Here is a 19,242-nt window from a genome sequence, read left to right as displayed (position 1 = left end):
GTGGTCGATGCTTTAGCGCGAGAGCGAGAGCGCGCGGGAGAGAGAGACTAAGGAACAAGTCCCGTTTCAAAGATTAAACACTGTAAACACAATTAACCAACTTGGGGTTTCTTAAATAAACACTATTATTATAATTAAACAAGCAAAATAGCTTCCTGCAGGAGATTTCTTTCTGTATCGTAAATAGTGTATTTCCCCCACCTTCTGCATAGCACTGCATCATAAAATGAAAATGCCAAATACAAGTTATGAGTTTTAATTATGCTGTATCTGCCTCTACACTAGAAAGCCACAAATAATATTAATGGCATGTTAAGAGATAACACTTTGTATTAACTTGCATAAGGCAAAGTAATGCAAGTGTATAGCCATAATTCACAATGATATCTTTCCACTCTTGGCAAAGGGTATGGACCAGTAATTATTCTATGAGGGGAAGGTATAATTGAAATAAACACACAGGCTTCTCAAGCTCCCTGACCCCCTGGGAAACGTTGAACTCTTCGCTCCTCAAGGTTGACATGATCACACACAGCAGGTCAACAGGGTCCGCTGCCTCCCTCAGCCACAAGGCTTCCCGCTGGTGGGTTAAAGGACTATTGTGAAGTTAGTCCCCAGGGATCAGGTTTTCCGAACTTTTATATAGACCTCACCCTACAAGCATGCACACACACACACACACACACACACACACACACACACACACACACAGACTTGATCTGATTTACATGTTCTAAAAGGCTGTCCTATTAACTCCAAATCAACTAAGGGGATATGGGGATAGATTGGCCAGTGTGACATACTGTTTGTGGTTCCTGGAATGCTTGCAAATGACACATGTGCTTGCTGATACAGTACTGTGTGTGTTGTGTGATTGAGGGGGAGATGTTAAATGACAGGGCTGTAAAACCAACATAAACTTTACCTTGGTCTGTCTGCTCCCTTCACTTAGTAGGTTACCTCACATGATGGTCTACAGCAGAGAAGTACAACAGAGAAAAGAAGTAGCCTGTGGTATCTCCCTTCATTTTTTATAAATGAATTCATGAATTTAATGAAGATAAAGTCTCAAAGCAGCGATTCCTGGAAGTGGCCAAGTGTCAATGTGATGACACAATGATTATGCACGTAGTTGAATGGAAAAACGATATCCTTATTGTAACGACCTACTGTAGCCGATTTCAGCAGTTGCCGTCTCTTACCTCTCTCTCACTTTATTACCCCTCCTTGGGTCCTTCTGCTTCTCAAGACTAACTGTAGCCATTCACTCACCCCTCGCTCGCTGTCGGTGGAAGGCGCATCCTGCACTGTACAGTTTTGGGCAGAAGTTAAATTTTATTTGCAAAGTTTCTCAAGGGGCTACACACGAAACAAAACGGATGCTTCAAACAGTCTATCGAAGCCCTGTGTGCATTTGTGTCTACGGATATTACATCGGAATTTCTTGTAACTATTTTATTCTTTGGGGAGTTTGTCATTATAGGACTGTATAACTATGGAGTTATGCGCTTCGTGAGGAGTGGCGTTGAGGAGACACCAAAGCCATGGTAAAATGGGATACAGTGAGTGTGGATCTAAATAAAAGTTTATAAAAAAAAATCTAAGGTGAGATGTTTAACATTTTCCTTTCGGTTCAGGTCATACCATGTTTGATGTGCGTAAAGATGCGTTCATACAGAGGTCACTAATTTCGCGCATAGTCCAACGATTTTCTCTACAGTGAAGTGTTTTGTCAGAGCTCGCATTTTCATTTGTGTTTGGGTACTACTGAAATGAGCCTATAATGAATCTGTAACCCTCCAGTGATAGGAGGTAGCAACACTTTGTGGTGGATGGATGCGCAGCTGAAGATGGACAGTCCCGCCGCATTCATATTGATACTGTCTGTGCTGATGGTGCCAGTTACAAGTCTCCCCTGCCCGCGCCAGTGCACATGCCCTCAGGCCACAGAGGTGCACTGCACGTTTCGTTCCCTGCTCGCGGTGCCCGCCGGCATACCCAGACAAGTGGAGCGCATGAACCTGGGGTAAGCCTGGTGGATTGACTTTATTCAATGACCCGCAATGAGACCATAGGCCTAAAAAACAAGCGTCATGCACAATAACTTATCCCTATAGACGTGCAGTATGTGTAAAATGGGAAGTGCATAAAGTATACGATTTGCATTTATGCATGTACATTCCCTTTTCATTAGAGGCCTTTAGAATTGTTTACAGTTAAGTACATGTGCTGAGCATGCGCCTGAAATTAATCTCTCTGCATCTCACAAGTAAATGTGCATAATGCAATATGCCTAAGTGAAGTCTTATTTAATCTTATTATATGCTTATTATATACCCCATGCTTTTTACTGAGTCATTTTACATATGAGCTTTAGCCCCCTCTTAGAACTAACAGAAAGGCCCACCCACTGTATATGTTCCCAACTGCCACCTTTCTTGACAATGTTTTGATCCCGAGGTCTTAATAAGTTCAGTCAGGTCTTTAGCCATTTCTTCTTATACAGTCAGAAATGAAGGCACTTTGCTCCACAAAGAACAAGTCAAGTAAGTTAATAGTCAGTCATGAATTGCTTGTGTCGTTGTTGTTTCCTGTAGGTTTAACACCATAAACCACGTGACTCAGACCTCTCTGGCTGGGTTGAGGAAGCTGGAGCTTCTGATGATGCATGGGAATGATCTCCACGGCATTCCCAACGGGGCCTTTAAGGATCTCATGTCCTTACAGGTACAAATCAAATCAAATGTTATGTGTCACATGCGCTGAATACAGCATTATGCCTTACAGTGAAATGCTTACTTACAAGCCCTTAACCAACAATGCAGTTTTAAGAAAAATAAGTTAAGTAAAAAATAAAATAAAAAAATAATTAAAGAGCAGCAGTAAACTAACAATAGCGAGTCTATATACAGGGGGTACCGGGACAGAGTCAATGTGTGGGGGCACAGGTTAGTCCAGGTAATTGAGGTAATATGTACATGTAGTTAGAGTTAAAGTTACTATGCATAGATAATAAACAGTGAGTAGCAGCAGCGTAAAAGAGGGGGTGGGGGGGGGGCACACACTGCAAATAGTCCGGGTAGCCATTTGATTACCTGTTCAGGAGTCTTACTGGGCCGTACGCACTACCATCTGCAGTGCCTTGCGGTCGGAGGCTGAGCAGTTTCCAAACCAGGCAGTGATGCAACCAGTCAGGATGCTCTTGATGGTGCAGCTGTAGAACTTTTTGAGGATCTGCCAAGTCTTTTCAGTCTCCTGAGGGGCAATAGGCTTTGTCATGCCCTCTTCACAACTGTCTTGGTGTGTTTGGACCATGATAGTTTGTTGGTGATGTGGACACCAAGGAACTTGAAGCTCTCAACCTGCTCCACTCCAGCCCCGTCGATGAGAATGGGGGTGTGCTTGGTTCTCCTTTTCCTGTAGTCCAAATCATCTCCTTTGTCTTGATCACGTTGAGGGAGAGGTTGTTATCCTGGCACCACACGGCCAGGTCTCTGACCTCCTCTATATAGGCTATCTCATCGTTGTCGGCAAACTTAATGATGGTGTTGGAGTCGTGCCTGGCCATGCAGTCATGAGTGAACAGGGAGTACAGGAGGGGACTGAGCACAGATCCCTGAGGGGACCCCGTGTTGAGGATCTGCGTGGCAAATGTATTGTTACCTACCCTTACCACCTGGGGGCGGCCCGTCAGGAAGTCCATTATCCAGTTGCAGAGGCAGGTGTTTAGTCCCAGGGTCCTTAGCTTAGTGATGAGCTTTGAGGTTACTATGTTGTTGAACGCTGAGCTGTAGTTTTGTCCAGGTGGGAAAGGGCAGTGTGGAGTGCAATAGAGATTGCATCATCTGTTGATCTGTTGGGGCGGTATGCAAATTATGGTGGGTCTAGGGTTTCTGGGATAATGGTGTAGATGTGAGCCATTACCAGCCTTATTAAGCACTTCATGGCTACAGATGTGAGTGGTACAGGTCGGTAGTCAAAATGTCATTGAAGACACTTGCCAGTTGGTCAGCGAAAGCTTGGGGTACACGTCCTGGTACTACGTCTGTGAATGTTGACCTGTTTAAAGGTCTTACTCACATCGGCTATGGAGATATTTGATTAACATGAAATATCACCTCAGTACTGTAAAGTAGGTTATACAGTATAGTACCAGGCAATTGTTCCATTCTATTATTATATTCTACTCTATTCTACCATAATCTATTCCAGAGTTACCCAAACTCGGTCCTGCACCCTGGGGCCCCCCTGGGTGCACGTTTTGTTTTTTTGACCTAGAACTACACAGCTGATTTCAAATAATCAAAGCTTGATGATGAGTTGGTTATTTGAAGTTTGAAACCCTCCTCTATTCTATTAGGTTGATAACTCACTAACCTCTGCCTTTCTTCCCCTCAGATGCTGAAGATGAGCTATAACAAACTGAAGGAGATCAACAGACACACTCTCCAGGGTCTGTGGTCTCTGACCAGACTCCACCTGGACCACAACCGTCTGGAGATCATTCACCCAGACACCTTCCAGGGCCTCACCTCCCTACGTCTCCTACAGCTGGAGGGGAACAGACTGCAGCAGCTCCACCCCTCTACCTTTTCCACCTTCTCCATGATGGGACACTTCCATGTCTCCACCCTCAGGTGAAGCCGAGCATGATGAACTACAGTACCCATAATCCTCTGGACAATATTTGGTTTTATCTTAGTATCTGGCAGTTTCTCAATTCATCTTTCCTCGATTCTTTGCGTCCTCTCTCCTCACTGCCTTCTCAAAACCCATTGTAGGAGAAGGTCAGAGGGGCGGGACCTTGTACCTTCTCTAATGCAGTTGAAAATGAGGCAAGGAAATGTGAGGAATCACGGAAAGAGGAATTGAGATGGAGCCAAGATGTTCCTGAAGCTAACGTTATAATGTCCCTCCTGTCTCCTTATCGATACATCAGGCACCTGTACCTGTCGGAGAACAGCCTTACCTCGCTGCCCCAGAAGCTGCTGGGAGGAATGCCCCAGCTAGAGAACCTCTTCCTGCATGGGAACCCCTGGACATGTGACTGCAGGATGAAGTGGTTCCCCGACTGGGACAAAAACTCACCAGGTTATGTATTTTATTTACCAGCTACTCAGTGAATGTACGCATTTGTCAGTGATGGCAGATACAATTGGATCAATGCTCAAAGCATAATGTAGCTGTCATTTTACACATTTGTGCCTTGAAAATGTGTGTCCAAAACCTAATCAAACTTCACACTCGGAATTCTAAACATCGAATAATGATGTTAATGTTCCCTCTCGTCTTCCTTTCTTCATAGGTGTGCTGAAGTGTAAAAAGGACAGGGCCTACCCAGGAGGTCAGCTCTGCCTTATGTGTTACTCCCCAAAGAACTTACGAATGAAAGAAGTCCTGGGCCTGGACACACTGGGCTGCTCCAGCCCTGTTATCACCTCCCCTGATCAACCTACGACCCCAGAGGACACAGAGACAGAGGTCATGACCCTGGAGGAGTTCAAGGGGCCATTTGGCAACATTACCTTAGGCCTGACGGACGAACATGGGAACAAAGTGGATCTGGAGTGCAGCGTCGGAGAGCCCCGCAGAGAGCCGTCTAAGGTCAGCTGGGAACAGGTCAACCCAAAGCAGCTGGTCTCTAATGTGAGTATCTCCGTGGATCTGGAGTGTCCCATCAACAGGGACAGTTATGAGAGACTCTGGAGGCTGATCGCCTACTATAGCGACACGCCCGCTCACCTGCAGAGAGAGATCATGCTGACTAAGGAGCCGGTGCCCAGCTACAGGTAGGCTGGATTAAGAAACCGCTTTTTATCTGATCCATTATGGGCCAAATTCCAACTTCTACTTGAGTAACATTTTGACTTAGTCATGCATTGAGATCAATGCACGTGAACGTTTGTAGAAGTTAGGATTTGCCCATATGTGATTATGTGATTTTATTTGTTCATTTCAGAGTGGTCCTCAATACAGAGCACAGTTGTCAAACTCATTTTCCCCAAGGGCTGCATTCAGTCTTCACTGAGGTCCAGAGGGCCACTGTCACGTCCTGATCAGTATAGAGTATATTTGGTTATTGTAGTTTGGTCAGGACGTGGCAGAGGGGAGTTGATGTATGTTTATGGGGTTTGTCACTGGTCTATGTCTGTGTTTCTATGTCTAGTTAATTGGGGTTGGACTCTCAACTGAAGGCAGGTGTGTTGAGTTGCCTTTGATTGGGAGTCCTATATAGTAGGGTGTGTTTGTCTTTGTGTTTCGTGGGTAGTTGTTTTTTGCACTGCTAGTTATAGCCTGCGAAACTGTCTCCTGTCGTGTTGTCTGCATTTGTTTTTTTCGTGATCAACGTGTTTAATAAACATGATGTTGAGCACACAACCTGCTGCGTATTGCTCCACGTTCTCCGACAGTGATTTCGCGATATCGTCAGAAGACGAGGAACGTGACAGCCACACTTAAAATGTATTGTATTTCCTTGCCATCAAAATGTGAAAAAAATTGTCCTCTATTTTTCGATGCTCCCTGACTGTCTAGCTTTCGTTTCGATGACTGTTAGCTAGCTGGACAGAGTGAAGAGACTGTAAATGTAGGTCCATTACAAAAATGAATAAATATACAGTACCAGTCATAAGTTTGGACACACCTACTCATTCCAGGGTTTTTCTTAATTTTTTACTATTTTCTACATTGTAGAATAATAGTGAAGACATCAAAACTATGAAATAACACATATGGAATCATGTAGTAACCAAAAACCTGTTAAACAAATCAAAATATATTTTATATTTGAGATTCTTTAAAGTAGCCACCCTTTGCCTTGATAACAGCTTTGCACACTCTTGGCATTCTCTCAACCAGCTTCATGAGTTAGTCACCTGGAATGCATTTCAATTAACAGGTGTGCCTTGTTAAAAGTTGATTTGTGGAATTTCTTTCCTTTTTAATGCGTTTGAGCCAATCAGTTTGGAAAATTTCAAGAACTTTTAAAGTTTCTTCAACTGCAGTCGCAAAAACCATAAAGCACTATGATGAAACTGGCTCATGAGGACCGCCACAGGAAAGGAAGACCCAGAGTTACCTCTGCTGCAGAGGATAAGTTCATTAGAGTTACCAGCCTCAGAAATTGCAGCCCAATAAATGCTTCACAGAGTTCAAGTAACAGACATCTCAACATCAACTGTTCAGATGAGACTGGCTGAATCAAGCCTTCATGGTCAAATTGCTGCAAAGAAACCACTACTAAAGGACACCAGTAATAAGAAGAGACTTTCTTGGGCCAAGAAACACGAGCAATGGACATTAGACCAGTGGAAATCTGTCCTTTGATCTGATGAGTCCAAATTTGAGATTTTTGGTTCCAACCATTGTGTCTTTGTGAGACGCAGAGTAGGTGAACGGATGATTTTTCATGTGTGGTTCCCACCGTGAAGCATGGAGGAGGAAGTGTGATGGTGTGGGGGTGATTTGCTGGTGACTGATTTAGAATTCAAGGCACACTTAACCAGCATGGCTACCAAAGCATTCTGCAGTGATACGCCATCCCATCTGGTTTGCACTTAGTGGGACTATCATTTGTTTTTCAACAGGACAATTACCCAAAACACACCTCCAGACTGTGTAAGGGCTATTTGACCAAGAAGGAGAGTGATGGAGTGCTGCATCAGATGACCTGGCCTCCACAATCACCCGACCTCAACCAAATTGAGATAGTTTGGGATAAGTTGGACTGCAGAGTGAAGGAAAAGCAGCCAGCAAGTGCTCAGCATATGTGGGAACTCCTTCAAGACTGTTGGAAAAGCATTCCAGGTGAAGCTGGTTGAGAGAATGCCAAGAGTGTGCAAAGCTGTCATCGAGGCAAAGGATGGCTACTTTGAAGAATCTCAAATATAAAATATATTTTGATTTAACACTTTTTTGGTTACTACATGATTCCATATGTGTTATTTAATCATTTTGATATCTTCACTATTATTCTACAGTGTAGAAAATAGTAAAAATAAAGAGAAATTAGTAGGTGTGTCCAAACTTTTGACTGGTACTGTATATATTAAGAATAATCAAACCACCCGCAGGCCGGATTGAATGGGCCTTGAGTTCAATACGTGATATAGAGCATCTAATTTCATACTGCTATGTTGTGTGTTTTTTTCCAATAAACTCAAACTTCTTGATCGCCAGGTACAGGCAGGACAAGGAGAGAGACACGTTGTATTACACAGGGGTTAAGGCTAACATGGTAGCTCAACCATCCTGGCTGATGCAGAGCTCTGTGGACCTGCGGCTGAACAGGCCCCAGTCCACTGGGAAGAGTGTCAAGCTGATCCTCAGCACCCACCTCACACAGACTGTGGAGCCTGAGCTGGAGCGCAGACACCGCAGGACATGGGTCATGATAGAGAACAAAAACACTACCAGGACGGCGCTGAGTGTTGTAGTGGGCAGCCCTGCTGTGATAGACTGTAACGTGTTGAGCTCAGGAGACACGGTGGTTCGCTGGATGCTGCCAGACGGGACCCAGCTGGAGGCACCGTACAGCAACCCAGACAACAGGGTGTCAGTGTCGAGCACCGGCAGGTTGGATATTAAAGCTGTAGGACACTCAGACTCAGGGGTATATTACTGTATCGCCCAGGTCTCTGACGACCTCAGTGTCCTCCCTTTCCGCCTGACGGTCGAGGAGTCCTCCAGTCCTCCTCCTCTTGGAGGGGATGAAACGGCGCCTACCCTCGTAGAGGGGTTCACCGGTGTCCCTCTCACTCTGAACTGTGTCGTGTCTGGCTCTCCTGACCCTGAGATTAACTGGATCCTTCCTGACAGCAACATAGTGAGTCACAGAGCCAACTCTTCTAGAGCGCTGGTGTATTCCAACGGAACTCTGAGAGTCCCAGAGAGTCGACTGACAGACAGTGGATATTATAAGTGTGTGGCGATGAACCAGCATGGTGTGTATTCCCTGGCTACTAAGGTGAGTCTTACCAGACAGTTAGGAGCAGAGATGCGACCACTGAGGAGAATGAGGCCACAGTCCGCTTCAGGGGTCAATACCAGGGTCAAAGCCCCCATGGAGGACACTGAAGAGTCATCAGGGGACAATGAGGACACACAGGAGGAAGTCCCCTCCTCGTCTTCCTCCTCTTCATCCTCATCCCCGAGCCGTGTGGAGCTAATGAATCGGCGGAGAGGTCAAAGTTCAAACAGGGGTGGTGGACATCCATTTAGAAACACATGGAGGCGACCTGCTGTACCTAGAAAACCAACCACGACAGGGACAAATGATGATGACAAGAAAAACACAGTGGAGACGAGGAGGAGGATTAACGTGGCAAACAAAAATATAGACCCAGAGAAGTGGGCGAACATTTTGGCCAAAATCCGTGACAAGAACGGACAGGGTAACACTATCATAACACCCAGCTCAAGTCACCTCACCACAAAGAAGAATCAGGAGTCAACGACAACAGCCAGCGCTACGCAGACAGAGTCTCCGGACAACGTAGAGGGATTAATAGACGTCCTCCACGAGGAAGAGGAGAAAGAGCTATACACACCCACTATTATACTGCATACACCCACTCAACACACTACTTACACCACAGACTCCGATGCGGATACAGGCACAAATCATGCACGTTTCACGCAGCCAGTCACAGAGTCTGTCACATTTGTTCCCCAGCAGCTCAGTAACACTGTCACACACACAAAGATGCAAGGCAGGCACATAGTCACACCCACACACTCCCAGACCCTGGGCCAGCTGCGTGTGAACGTCTGGACCAGTTCTTCATACCACGATTCTTTACAAGGAGAAAATCAAAGCACCACCCCCACCCCTTTGGCTACAGACGGTGACGCGGTTACAGAGTCTGATATCTCACCCCCGTCTGAGGACAATCAGGGGGCGGAAGACGCTAACGAACCCAGTGTTGTTAACAGCTATAATGAAGGAGGCGAGGCATATTTAGACAGAGCTGAACTTGACCCGTCACTCACCACTGCCACAGTCAGAGGGTACTCCAAATCGGAGACAGAGAGCGATGAATTTGATCACTCTCTCACTGAGACTCAGAGCACAACTGCTAAACTAGAAACGCGCACGCGGCTAAAGCAGCATACTACGTCAAATATAACCCATCTTCCGCTCACCACACCCTCTCCCAGAACCGAGCTCACATCAGCTGTGAATATGAGGAAGGAAACTCCAGGTGAGGTGGCTACTCGACTCAGGAACCAGAACTCCAGGAGGAGGAATGGGGGTGGGGGCAGGAGAAGATGGCCCAATACGGGTAGAAAGAAGCCAAAGCCTAATAATCCGTTGAGAAGTGATTTTGCAAACGCAGCCACACCTAAGGACGCGCTCCCAGCAACTACCAAGGCAACCACTGCCACATGGATTAAAATAGAAGCATTCGACAAGGCCAAAAGCATGACAGACGGGTTTAATACCGCAGTTCCATCGACGGGCAGCCAAGCAACGTCATCAGGCAGAGTGAGTCACGAAGAGAACACAGGAGTCTCTTTATACCAAGACAGGATTGACCCTTCAGTGAAGCCTACAACTCGAAAGGCCACCCTTTCACCACAAGCCAAACCACTGTTCAGGGGCACAACAGCCCTACCGGCGTCTCCCACAACCTCTTTAACAGAAACATATAAACATTCATCCCAGAGCAGCCATCACAGAACAGCCCCAGAAAGAGCCTCTCAGACTCCGAACACTCAGAGCCCAGTCCCAGAGCACTCGGATGTGCACACGACAGCCAGTCAGGGGAACTTTACAAGCATCCCCCTTCCTGCAGTTAAACCAACCGAGACAACACAAAGGGGAGGCAGCGTTACTGTAGACCTTCACCCCGTTCCAAGTCCTGACAAGTCCCCGGAGAATCGCAACACTCGCCCGGGAGTGCTACCAGATGGACAGCTCAACACACCAGACAATCGATATACAACAGGTACGACTCAGGTTAAAAAGGTGCCGGTCAAAGAGATTGACAGCGTGTCCCCATCTATCCGGCATGAAATAACAAGTGCACACGGCACAACACACGCCCCGGGGGCCTCAACAAAAGAGCCCTTTCATGAAGAGGCAGAACATGAGAAGGCTCGGGTTAGTACCACTGAAATACCGTTGACATCTGAAATCTCTTATCACGGATCTGATCCCGCTAAAACAGTCACTGTTAACCCCGGAACAACCTTTGATGGGCACTATAACATCAGAGAAAGCACTTCCACCACAGGCAAAGACCTAACACCATTGGATTATGTTGCCGTTTCTGTTGCTGCTACTACAACAAAGGATGTTACTCCAACTATGTCACCTGTCACCTACACATCAGTTAGGAAATCCATAGTTATCCCCTCTAGGGTGAAGCCTCAGATCCCTGTACTAAACACTCCATCCACTAGGGTCAGGATCCAACCTTCATCCAGAACAGTGCAGGCTCCCTCCAACTCAAACCATATCCCAGACAGTCACAGAGAGAGAGTCCTCATCTCTCAACCCGACCAGAGGAACAACCCGATCCTCAACAGAGGAGACTCCATCCTAATCACCAGATCTGACCCCAACAGACAACCACCACCAGCCGACTCCCACACCACTACTAAACTAGAGTCAACTGACATCAGACCTGACCCAGTCACCGGTGTTAAACCAACCACCACAGAACCCAGAACACCCCACAGGCACAGGGCAGTCACAAACACAAACACCCAGATGGTCAAACAGACGACCACTACAACCACTCTCACTCCCACAATGAGCATTTCTCAGACTTCATCAGTGTCTTCATCGAAGCCTCAGAGTCCATCTAGTGAGGGCCAGAGGACGGAGACTCCTACCCAGACACAGGGGTTATCAGGTGGGGTGTCGGGAGGTGGTCAGAGACCCTCCGTAGCAGGACCTGTTGTAAGAGGGAAGCCCCGGATCACCAATGTGGATGTGCGGACAGTGACAGTGAATGCAGAGATGGATGCACAGCTGCCCTGTGTGGCTGTAGGGGAGCCCAAGCCTTTCCTCTCCTGGACGAGAGTCTCCACTGGTATGTATAACAGTTCTTCCTTTTCTGTTCTCCCCTCTTCATAGAACATCCTCCTTCACTCTCTGTTACAAAATTACACAGCTGTATGTAAGCCTGTTAATGTAACAAAAAAGGAGAACCCTATTTGTAATGATATAAGCTATGCTCTATTCTTATGTGTTTCCACAGACAACATGTTGTAGAAATAATCCTTTATTGGCATTGTTTTAATCTACTCGATGTCTTCAAACATATGTTATTTTCATTCATGCAGGAGCGACAGTAGCCCAGAACACTCGGATCCAGAGGTTCGAGGTCCATCCCAACGGCACGTTTATCATTCGTAACAGCCAGCCCCAGGACCGAGGCCAGTACCTCTGTATGGTCCAGAACCAGTATGGCGTGGACAAGATGGTGGTCTCCCTGATGGTCCTGGCCCAGCATCCCAGAGTGCTCCAGCCGCGCTACCGCGATGCTACCGTGTACCACGGAGACGGCATCGATCTGGAGTGCCAGGTACAGGGACATCCCATTCCCCGGGTCACCTGGGTGCTGCCTGACAGGGTCCACCTCACTGCCCCCCCAGCCCCGGGCCCTGACAACCCAGCCAGTGGCCCCCAGCCCGGCCCTCAGTCTGGCCCCAATCGCGTGGACCTTCTCGGTAATGGTACTCTCCGGATAACCCAGGCCAGCTACACAGACAGAGGGATCTATAAATGTATCGGCAGCAGTGTGGCGGGAGCCGATACAGTCTCTGTCCGTCTCCATGTGGCAGCCTTGGCTCCAGTCATCCAACAACCTCGCTATGAGAACATGTCCCTCCCCGAGGGCAGCACGGCCTACATCCACTGCACCGCCAAAGGAGCCCCTACGCCCATCACCCGCTGGACCACGCCCGACGGAGTCCAGCTCCTCACCTCGCAGTTCGTCAACGGCCGTAATCTCTTTGTCTTCCCCAACGGGACCCTGTACGTCCGTGGGCTCGGCCAAGGCGACGCGGGGAGATATGAGTGTGTGGCCAGTAATGCGGTAGGAGCCTCCAGGAGAACCAGCATTCTGACAGTACTGAGACTCCCATCCTCCACCAAGGCCAGGATTACCTCTTCGTCTCCCCAGAGGACTGACGTGGTCTATGGGGGGCTGCTGAGGCTAGACTGCATTGCCACAGGAAAACCAGAGCCCAGGATTGTCTGGAGGACTCCCTCTAAGAAACTAGTGGATTCCCAGTACAGGTATGCATCTTCTGGCATCTTGTTCACTCACTGTCTAATATGCCCTTCGGGCCATTGTCTGTATGTACAGTGCTTTGTACAGTACTTTTTCCACATTTTGTTTTATTACAGCCTGAATTTAAAATGGATTAAATTGAGATTTTATGTCACTGGCCTACACACAATACCCCATAATGTCAGCGTGGAATTATGTTTATAGACATTTTTACAAATTAATTAAAAATGAAAAGCTGAAATGTCTTGAGTCAATAAGTGTTCAACCCATTTGTTATGGCAGGAAAAAGTCACTTAATAAGTTGCATGGTCTGTGTGCAATAACAGTGTTTAGCGTGATTTGTGAATGACTGCCACATCTCTGTATCCCACACATACAGTTATCTATAAAGTCCCTCAGTCCAGCAATAAATTCAAACACCGATTCAATCACAAAGACCAGGGAGGTTTTCCAATGCTTTGCAAAGAAGGGCACCTATTAGTAGATTAGTAAACATTTAAAAAGCAGACCTTGAATATCCCTTTGAGCATGGTGAAGTTATTAATTACACTTTGGATGGTGTATCAATACACCCAGTCACTACAAAGTTAGAGGCGTCCTTCCTGCCAGAGAGGAAGGAAACCGCTCAGGAATTTCACCATGAGGCCAATGGTGACTGTGATAGGAGAAAACTGAAGATGGATCAACAACATTGTATTTACTCCACAATACTAACCTAAATTACAGAGTGAAAAGAAGGAAGCCTGTTCAGAATTAAAATGTTCCAAAATATGCATCCTGTTTGCAAAAAATGTGGCAAAGAAATTCACTATGTCCTGAATACAAAGCGTTATGTTTGGGGAAAATCCAACACAACACATCACTGAGTACCACTCATCATATTTTCAAGTTATGATAGAAAGAGATGGAAATAGAGCTAACCACAGGCAAAATCCTAGAGGAAAGCCTGGTTCAGTCTGCTATCCAACAGACACTGGGAGACAAATTCACCTTTCAGCAGGACAAATATACACTAGAGTTGCTTACCAAGACGGCATTGAATGTTCCTAAGTGGCCTAGTTACAGATTTGACTTAAATCGGTTTGAAAATGTATGGCAAGACTTGAAAATGGCTCTCTAGAAATGATCAACAACCAATTTAATAAAGCTTGAAGAATTATTGAAATAATAATGTGCAAATATTGTATAATCCAGGTGTGTAAAGCTCTTATAGACTTACCCAGAAAGACTCACAGCTGTAATCACTGCCAAAGGTGATTCTAAAATGTATTGACTCAAGGGTGTGAATACTTATGTAAATGAAATATGTGTGTATTTTATTTTCAATATATTAGCAAAAATGTCTAAAAACATGTTTACACTGTCATTATGGGGTATTGTGTGTAGATGAGTGAATTTAAAAAATATTTTATCCATTTTGAATTCAGGCTGTAACACAACAAAATGTGGAATAAGTCAAGGGTATGAATACTTTCTGAAGGCACTGTATGTCAACTATCATAATCAGATGTTATCATGAATGAGAAGGTTTACTGTGAAATCACACAGGCACATTTTCTATTCCCTAAAGGTTAGCTGAAATACCATTAAAAAAAGACCTAAAATGGTTGCTATTAACAGCAGGATATACTGTTATTCACAAACAATAACAACTTGTTTATGTTGGGGGGGGGTTTCAGCTTCGACCCCAGAATAAAGGTGTTCACCAACGGTTCTCTGGCCATCCAGGCCATGACAGAGAAAGATGATGGGGACTACCTGTGTGTGGCCCGAAACAAGATGGGGGACGACTACATGCTTCTGAGGGTTAACGTGCTGACCAAGCCGCCCAAGATTGAGCAGAAGCAGCTGCTGGCCAGTCAGAAGGTCTGTCTTTTGTCTTAGGTTTCTATGTAAATAATGGGGCACATCTCAAATGGCACCCTATGCCCTGTACAGTGCACTACTTTTGACCAGAGCCCTATGGGCCTTAGTGAAAAAGAGTGCACTATATAGGGGTTAGGGTGCCATATGGGGCAGGAACCTTGGTGTTCTTAATGTGATATTTGAATGTGTTGCATGTGAGTGTCATGCAAATATTTCGGTTGATTTTCTGTCTAATGTACGATTAGATAGACAATAAATCTTTTTGGATCTGAAGGTGATGTATGGAGGAGACCTGAAGGTGGACTGTGTAGCGTCTGGCCTCCCCAACCCTGAGATCCGCTGGGCTCTGCCGGACGGCACCATGATCAACACACTGAAACAGACGGATAGTAGGGCTAGAGGTGGGCGCACCCGCAGGTACTTGGTGTTTGTTGAACCACATCAACTTCACACATACCGTAATATGTTATTGAATCACATAATACAGTATGTACACACAATCTGTTATTGAATCACATTAACTGCATAGTCGATAAGGATCACAGTACAATTTTCAAACAATCACCCAACCCCTCCCACCCCCCAGATACGTGGTGTTCGACAACGGGACGTTGTACGCCAACGACGTGGGGATGAGAGAGGAAGGACACTACACCTGCTACGCTGAGAACCAGATAGGGAAGGATGAGATGAAGGTTCACGTCAAGGTGGTGGCAGACCCTCCGATCATCAGAGACAAAACTCAAAGCCCTGAAGTCATCAGGGTTCTTTATGGGGAGACCGTGTCGCTGAAGTGCAGCGCCAAGGGAGAGCCGACCCCAGTCATCACGTGGCTCTCCCCCACTAACCGGGCCATTGCCTCCTCCTCTGATAAGTACCAGGTACATAATGATGGTACGTTAGTGGTCCAGAAGGCACAACGCTTTGATGCTGGTAACTACACCTGCACAGCTAGGAACAGTGCCGGCCAGGACAGCAAAGTCACCAGGGTGGACGTCCTTGTGACGCCGCCGACCATCAACGGACTGAGAGCTATGGTCAACACTATCAGAGTGACGGCTATAAGGGACCAGCGCACCATGCTGACCTGCGAGGCCATGGGGACACCCATCCCCCAGGTCATGTGGGTGTTACCGGAGAACGTCATCCTCCCGGCGCCATACTACGGCAGCAGAATGACGGTGCATCGTAACGGTACGTTGGATATACGTTCGCCGAAGGGGACCGACTCGGCTCAGATGGCCTGCATCGCACGCAACGAGGGCGGGGAGGCCAGGCTGATGGTCCACCTGGAGGTTAGAGAGATGGTAGAGAGGCCGCAGCTCAGAGGGCCCAAAACAGAGAGCCTCTCTCTAACGGTAGGCGGTACCATGACCCTGAACTGCTCCTTTGAAGGAGGCCCAGCACCCCCAACGGTAACCTGGATCCTCCCTAATGGTTCCCCCCTCATGAGCGGTGCCCAGTTCTCCAAGTTCTTCCACCGACCTGACGGCTCCTTGGTCATCACTAACCCCTCTGTCTCTGAGAGTGGTATGTACCGCTGCCTGGCGAGGAATGTAGCCGGGCTAGTGGAACGTACTATTACTTTAGCCCCGGAGAGGAAACCAGAGATCAAGAACCGCTACAACTCCCCCATCAGTATTATGAATGGGGAGAGCCTCCAACTCCACTGTCTCTCCACGGGGGACCCCCTCCGGCTGACGTGGACCCTGCCCAGTGGGGTGGTCCTGGGGCGGCCACAGAGAGCCGGTCGCTACGCCGTCCTAGCCAATGGGACGCTCGCCATCCAGCAGGCGTCCGTCTACGACCGCGGCTCCTACGTCTGCCGAGCGGCCAACGAGTACGGCAGCGCCCTGCTCTCCGTGCCCGTCATCGTCATCGCGTACCTGCCTCGCATCACCAATGGCCCGCCTCCCGTGATGTACGCTCGCCACGGCGTGGCGGTCCAGCTGAACTGTGTTGCCACGGGGATCCCCCGAGCTGAGATTGCCTGGGAGACGCCGGATAGGACGCGGCTAGTGGTCAGTGCCCAGCCACGCCTCTTTGGCAACAAGTACCTCCACCCACAAGGCTCTCTCATCATCCAGAACCCCACACAGAGAGACCAGGGCTTCTACAAATGCACCGCCAGGAACGTGATAGGGGTCGATACTAAAGGCACCTATCTACATGTGTTCTGATTAGCCTTAGACAAATAGGTTTTCGTCATATGCCCAAGAAACTGCCAAAGGAGCTGAGCACAGCCAATGCTAATCATCCATCCACATGATGTTGGAGAGCCTTTGAATCACTGTCAATGCAAGTAAAGATACATTTTCCAATCGGTAGCTAAACAAACAAGCTACTGTGTATGCAGTAGCTGCTCTGTATCTGTCCTGTGACATCATTCAAGGCCATGTTTCAGCTGCATTTCAACAACCATTTTGTGACAAAAGCCATTTTTCACTCATCAAAAAACACTTTGCTATGAAGGACTGTAAATCTTCTGCGCTGACAATGACAATTTATGTCAAACTATTTTGATAAGCATAGCTAAATATCTTCTTATGTTCGATTAATGAAAATATTCTAAATGATACAGAAAATAACCAATATTGCTGAAATGAGGACGATTTTAGAGGCCTAAGCAACAATGGCTGGTGTTTGAATAACTGCTTCACAACCATCCATATCATTTTACTATCTTAACCAAAAGTATTTTTAAGGACTTGTAACCCTGCTATTTACAGGAGAGACTCACACATTACCGCTACTGTGATGATTGTACATGCAATATGGTTTAGATCTGCTTGCAACCCTCATAGGTGTCAATATCAGCACATAAAATAATACTAATATGTTTTTACATGCCCTCATTATTAAATTATTTGTCTTTAAAAGACTCTGATGTATAGGAATTTTACACATTTTTAATAAAGAGAAGCTCAAAATCCATCGTAATCTTGTAGAATATTACTTATAAGTTTGAGACAAGACTATGGATGCATCCCAAATAATGCACTATATAGGAAATAGGGTGTGATTTAGGAAACAACCCTAGTTTATGGGCCCTGGTCGAAAGTAGTGCACTACAAAGGGAATAGGGTGCAATTTCGGAAGGGGGTAATAATTTAGAACTAGGTCAGGACAGATTAGGGATCTGTCTTCCAAGAGTAAACATTTTCAAACGTAGCTCTGGGAATTATTATACAGTCATGGTCCCTCTCTTGCTAAAAGGAGAACCATCTGGTTGTGTGGGGGGAAATCCCCTGTTAGTTCACTGGTTTCCCTCTGAAAGAATTCCCACTTTAACTATACAGACTTCATTGTAATCAGCTTTCATGATTTATGAAATCCACTCACAACTTGAAGTGGTGCAGTACCGCTGCAAGAGGGATGACATAGAACATGTGTTTCTTTGACTATTGATGGACCTGCTCTTCAGTAAATGGCCCGAATAAATCTTCCCTCTTTTGTTTCAGATAATCGAAGAAATAAAGGCTTTAGCTGTCTCTCACTGACCCAGTCCCAGGTCAAACACAAAGCAGAAACCACCCAGGGCCGCTGCTCACATCTTGGACACACCTGTGGTCCTGTCTGTCCCAGTACTATAGAAATGAAGTTGTCCATTTACCATTACAGTACCATATTGTCATCAGCACTAAGTACTGCGGTCTTGCTGTGTTTATATGAACTATTTATTTCCATTTCCACCTCCACTCTGCTCTGTCTTTAACATAGTTAACGTAATACCCTATTATGCAGATAGTGAGACTGATGACATCATAGGAGAGAGAGAGAAAGACAGAGAGAGGGGATGAGAGAAAGAGAGAGAGGTAGTGAGCTCATGGGCTCCTGAGTTCTTCTGCAAAAAGATAGAAATAGAGTTGGATTCATGTAGATAAACTAGATTTTTTTTGCAAGGACTTATACAGGATACTAACCTCAACATCAAAACCTTCAATCCAAATCAAAATTCCATACCTAAAACCTTGATTTTGGACAAAATTACCTGAATTAACTATTACAAGAAAGGACTTTGACTCGGTACCGGTACCCCCTGTATATAGCCGCATTATTGTTATGTAATTTTCTTGTTACTTTTTGATTATTATTTTTTTAAATTCACTTTATTTACTAAATATTTTCT

General features: G+C 46.2%; 1 protein-coding gene across 1 annotated transcript; it reads left to right on the top strand.

Moving 5' to 3' along the window:
• The first annotated feature begins 979 nt into the window (after positions 1 to 979).
• On the top strand, positions 980 to 18,047 carry LOC106575240 (immunoglobulin superfamily member 10). Its single transcript, XM_045698811.1, has 11 exons — positions 980 to 1,605; positions 1,804 to 2,026; positions 2,598 to 2,727; positions 4,399 to 4,637; positions 4,940 to 5,091; positions 5,306 to 5,789; positions 8,179 to 12,041; positions 12,295 to 13,252; positions 14,927 to 15,113; positions 15,388 to 15,530; positions 15,700 to 18,047. The coding sequence occupies exons 2-11, from the start codon at positions 1,833 to 1,835 to the stop codon at positions 17,291 to 17,293; spliced, it is 7,944 nt and encodes a 2,647-aa protein (XP_045554767.1). The 5' UTR covers positions 980 to 1,605; positions 1,804 to 1,832; the 3' UTR covers positions 17,294 to 18,047.
• Positions 18,048 to 19,242: the final 1,195 nt, after the last annotated feature.

The sequence above is a fragment of the Salmo salar genome, chromosome ssa17 (assembly GCF_905237065.1).
Source record: "Salmo salar chromosome ssa17, Ssal_v3.1, whole genome shotgun sequence".
Classification (NCBI taxonomy): Eukaryota; Metazoa; Chordata; class Actinopteri; order Salmoniformes; family Salmonidae; genus Salmo; species Salmo salar.
This window is presented reverse-complemented; position numbering and strand designations above follow the sequence as displayed.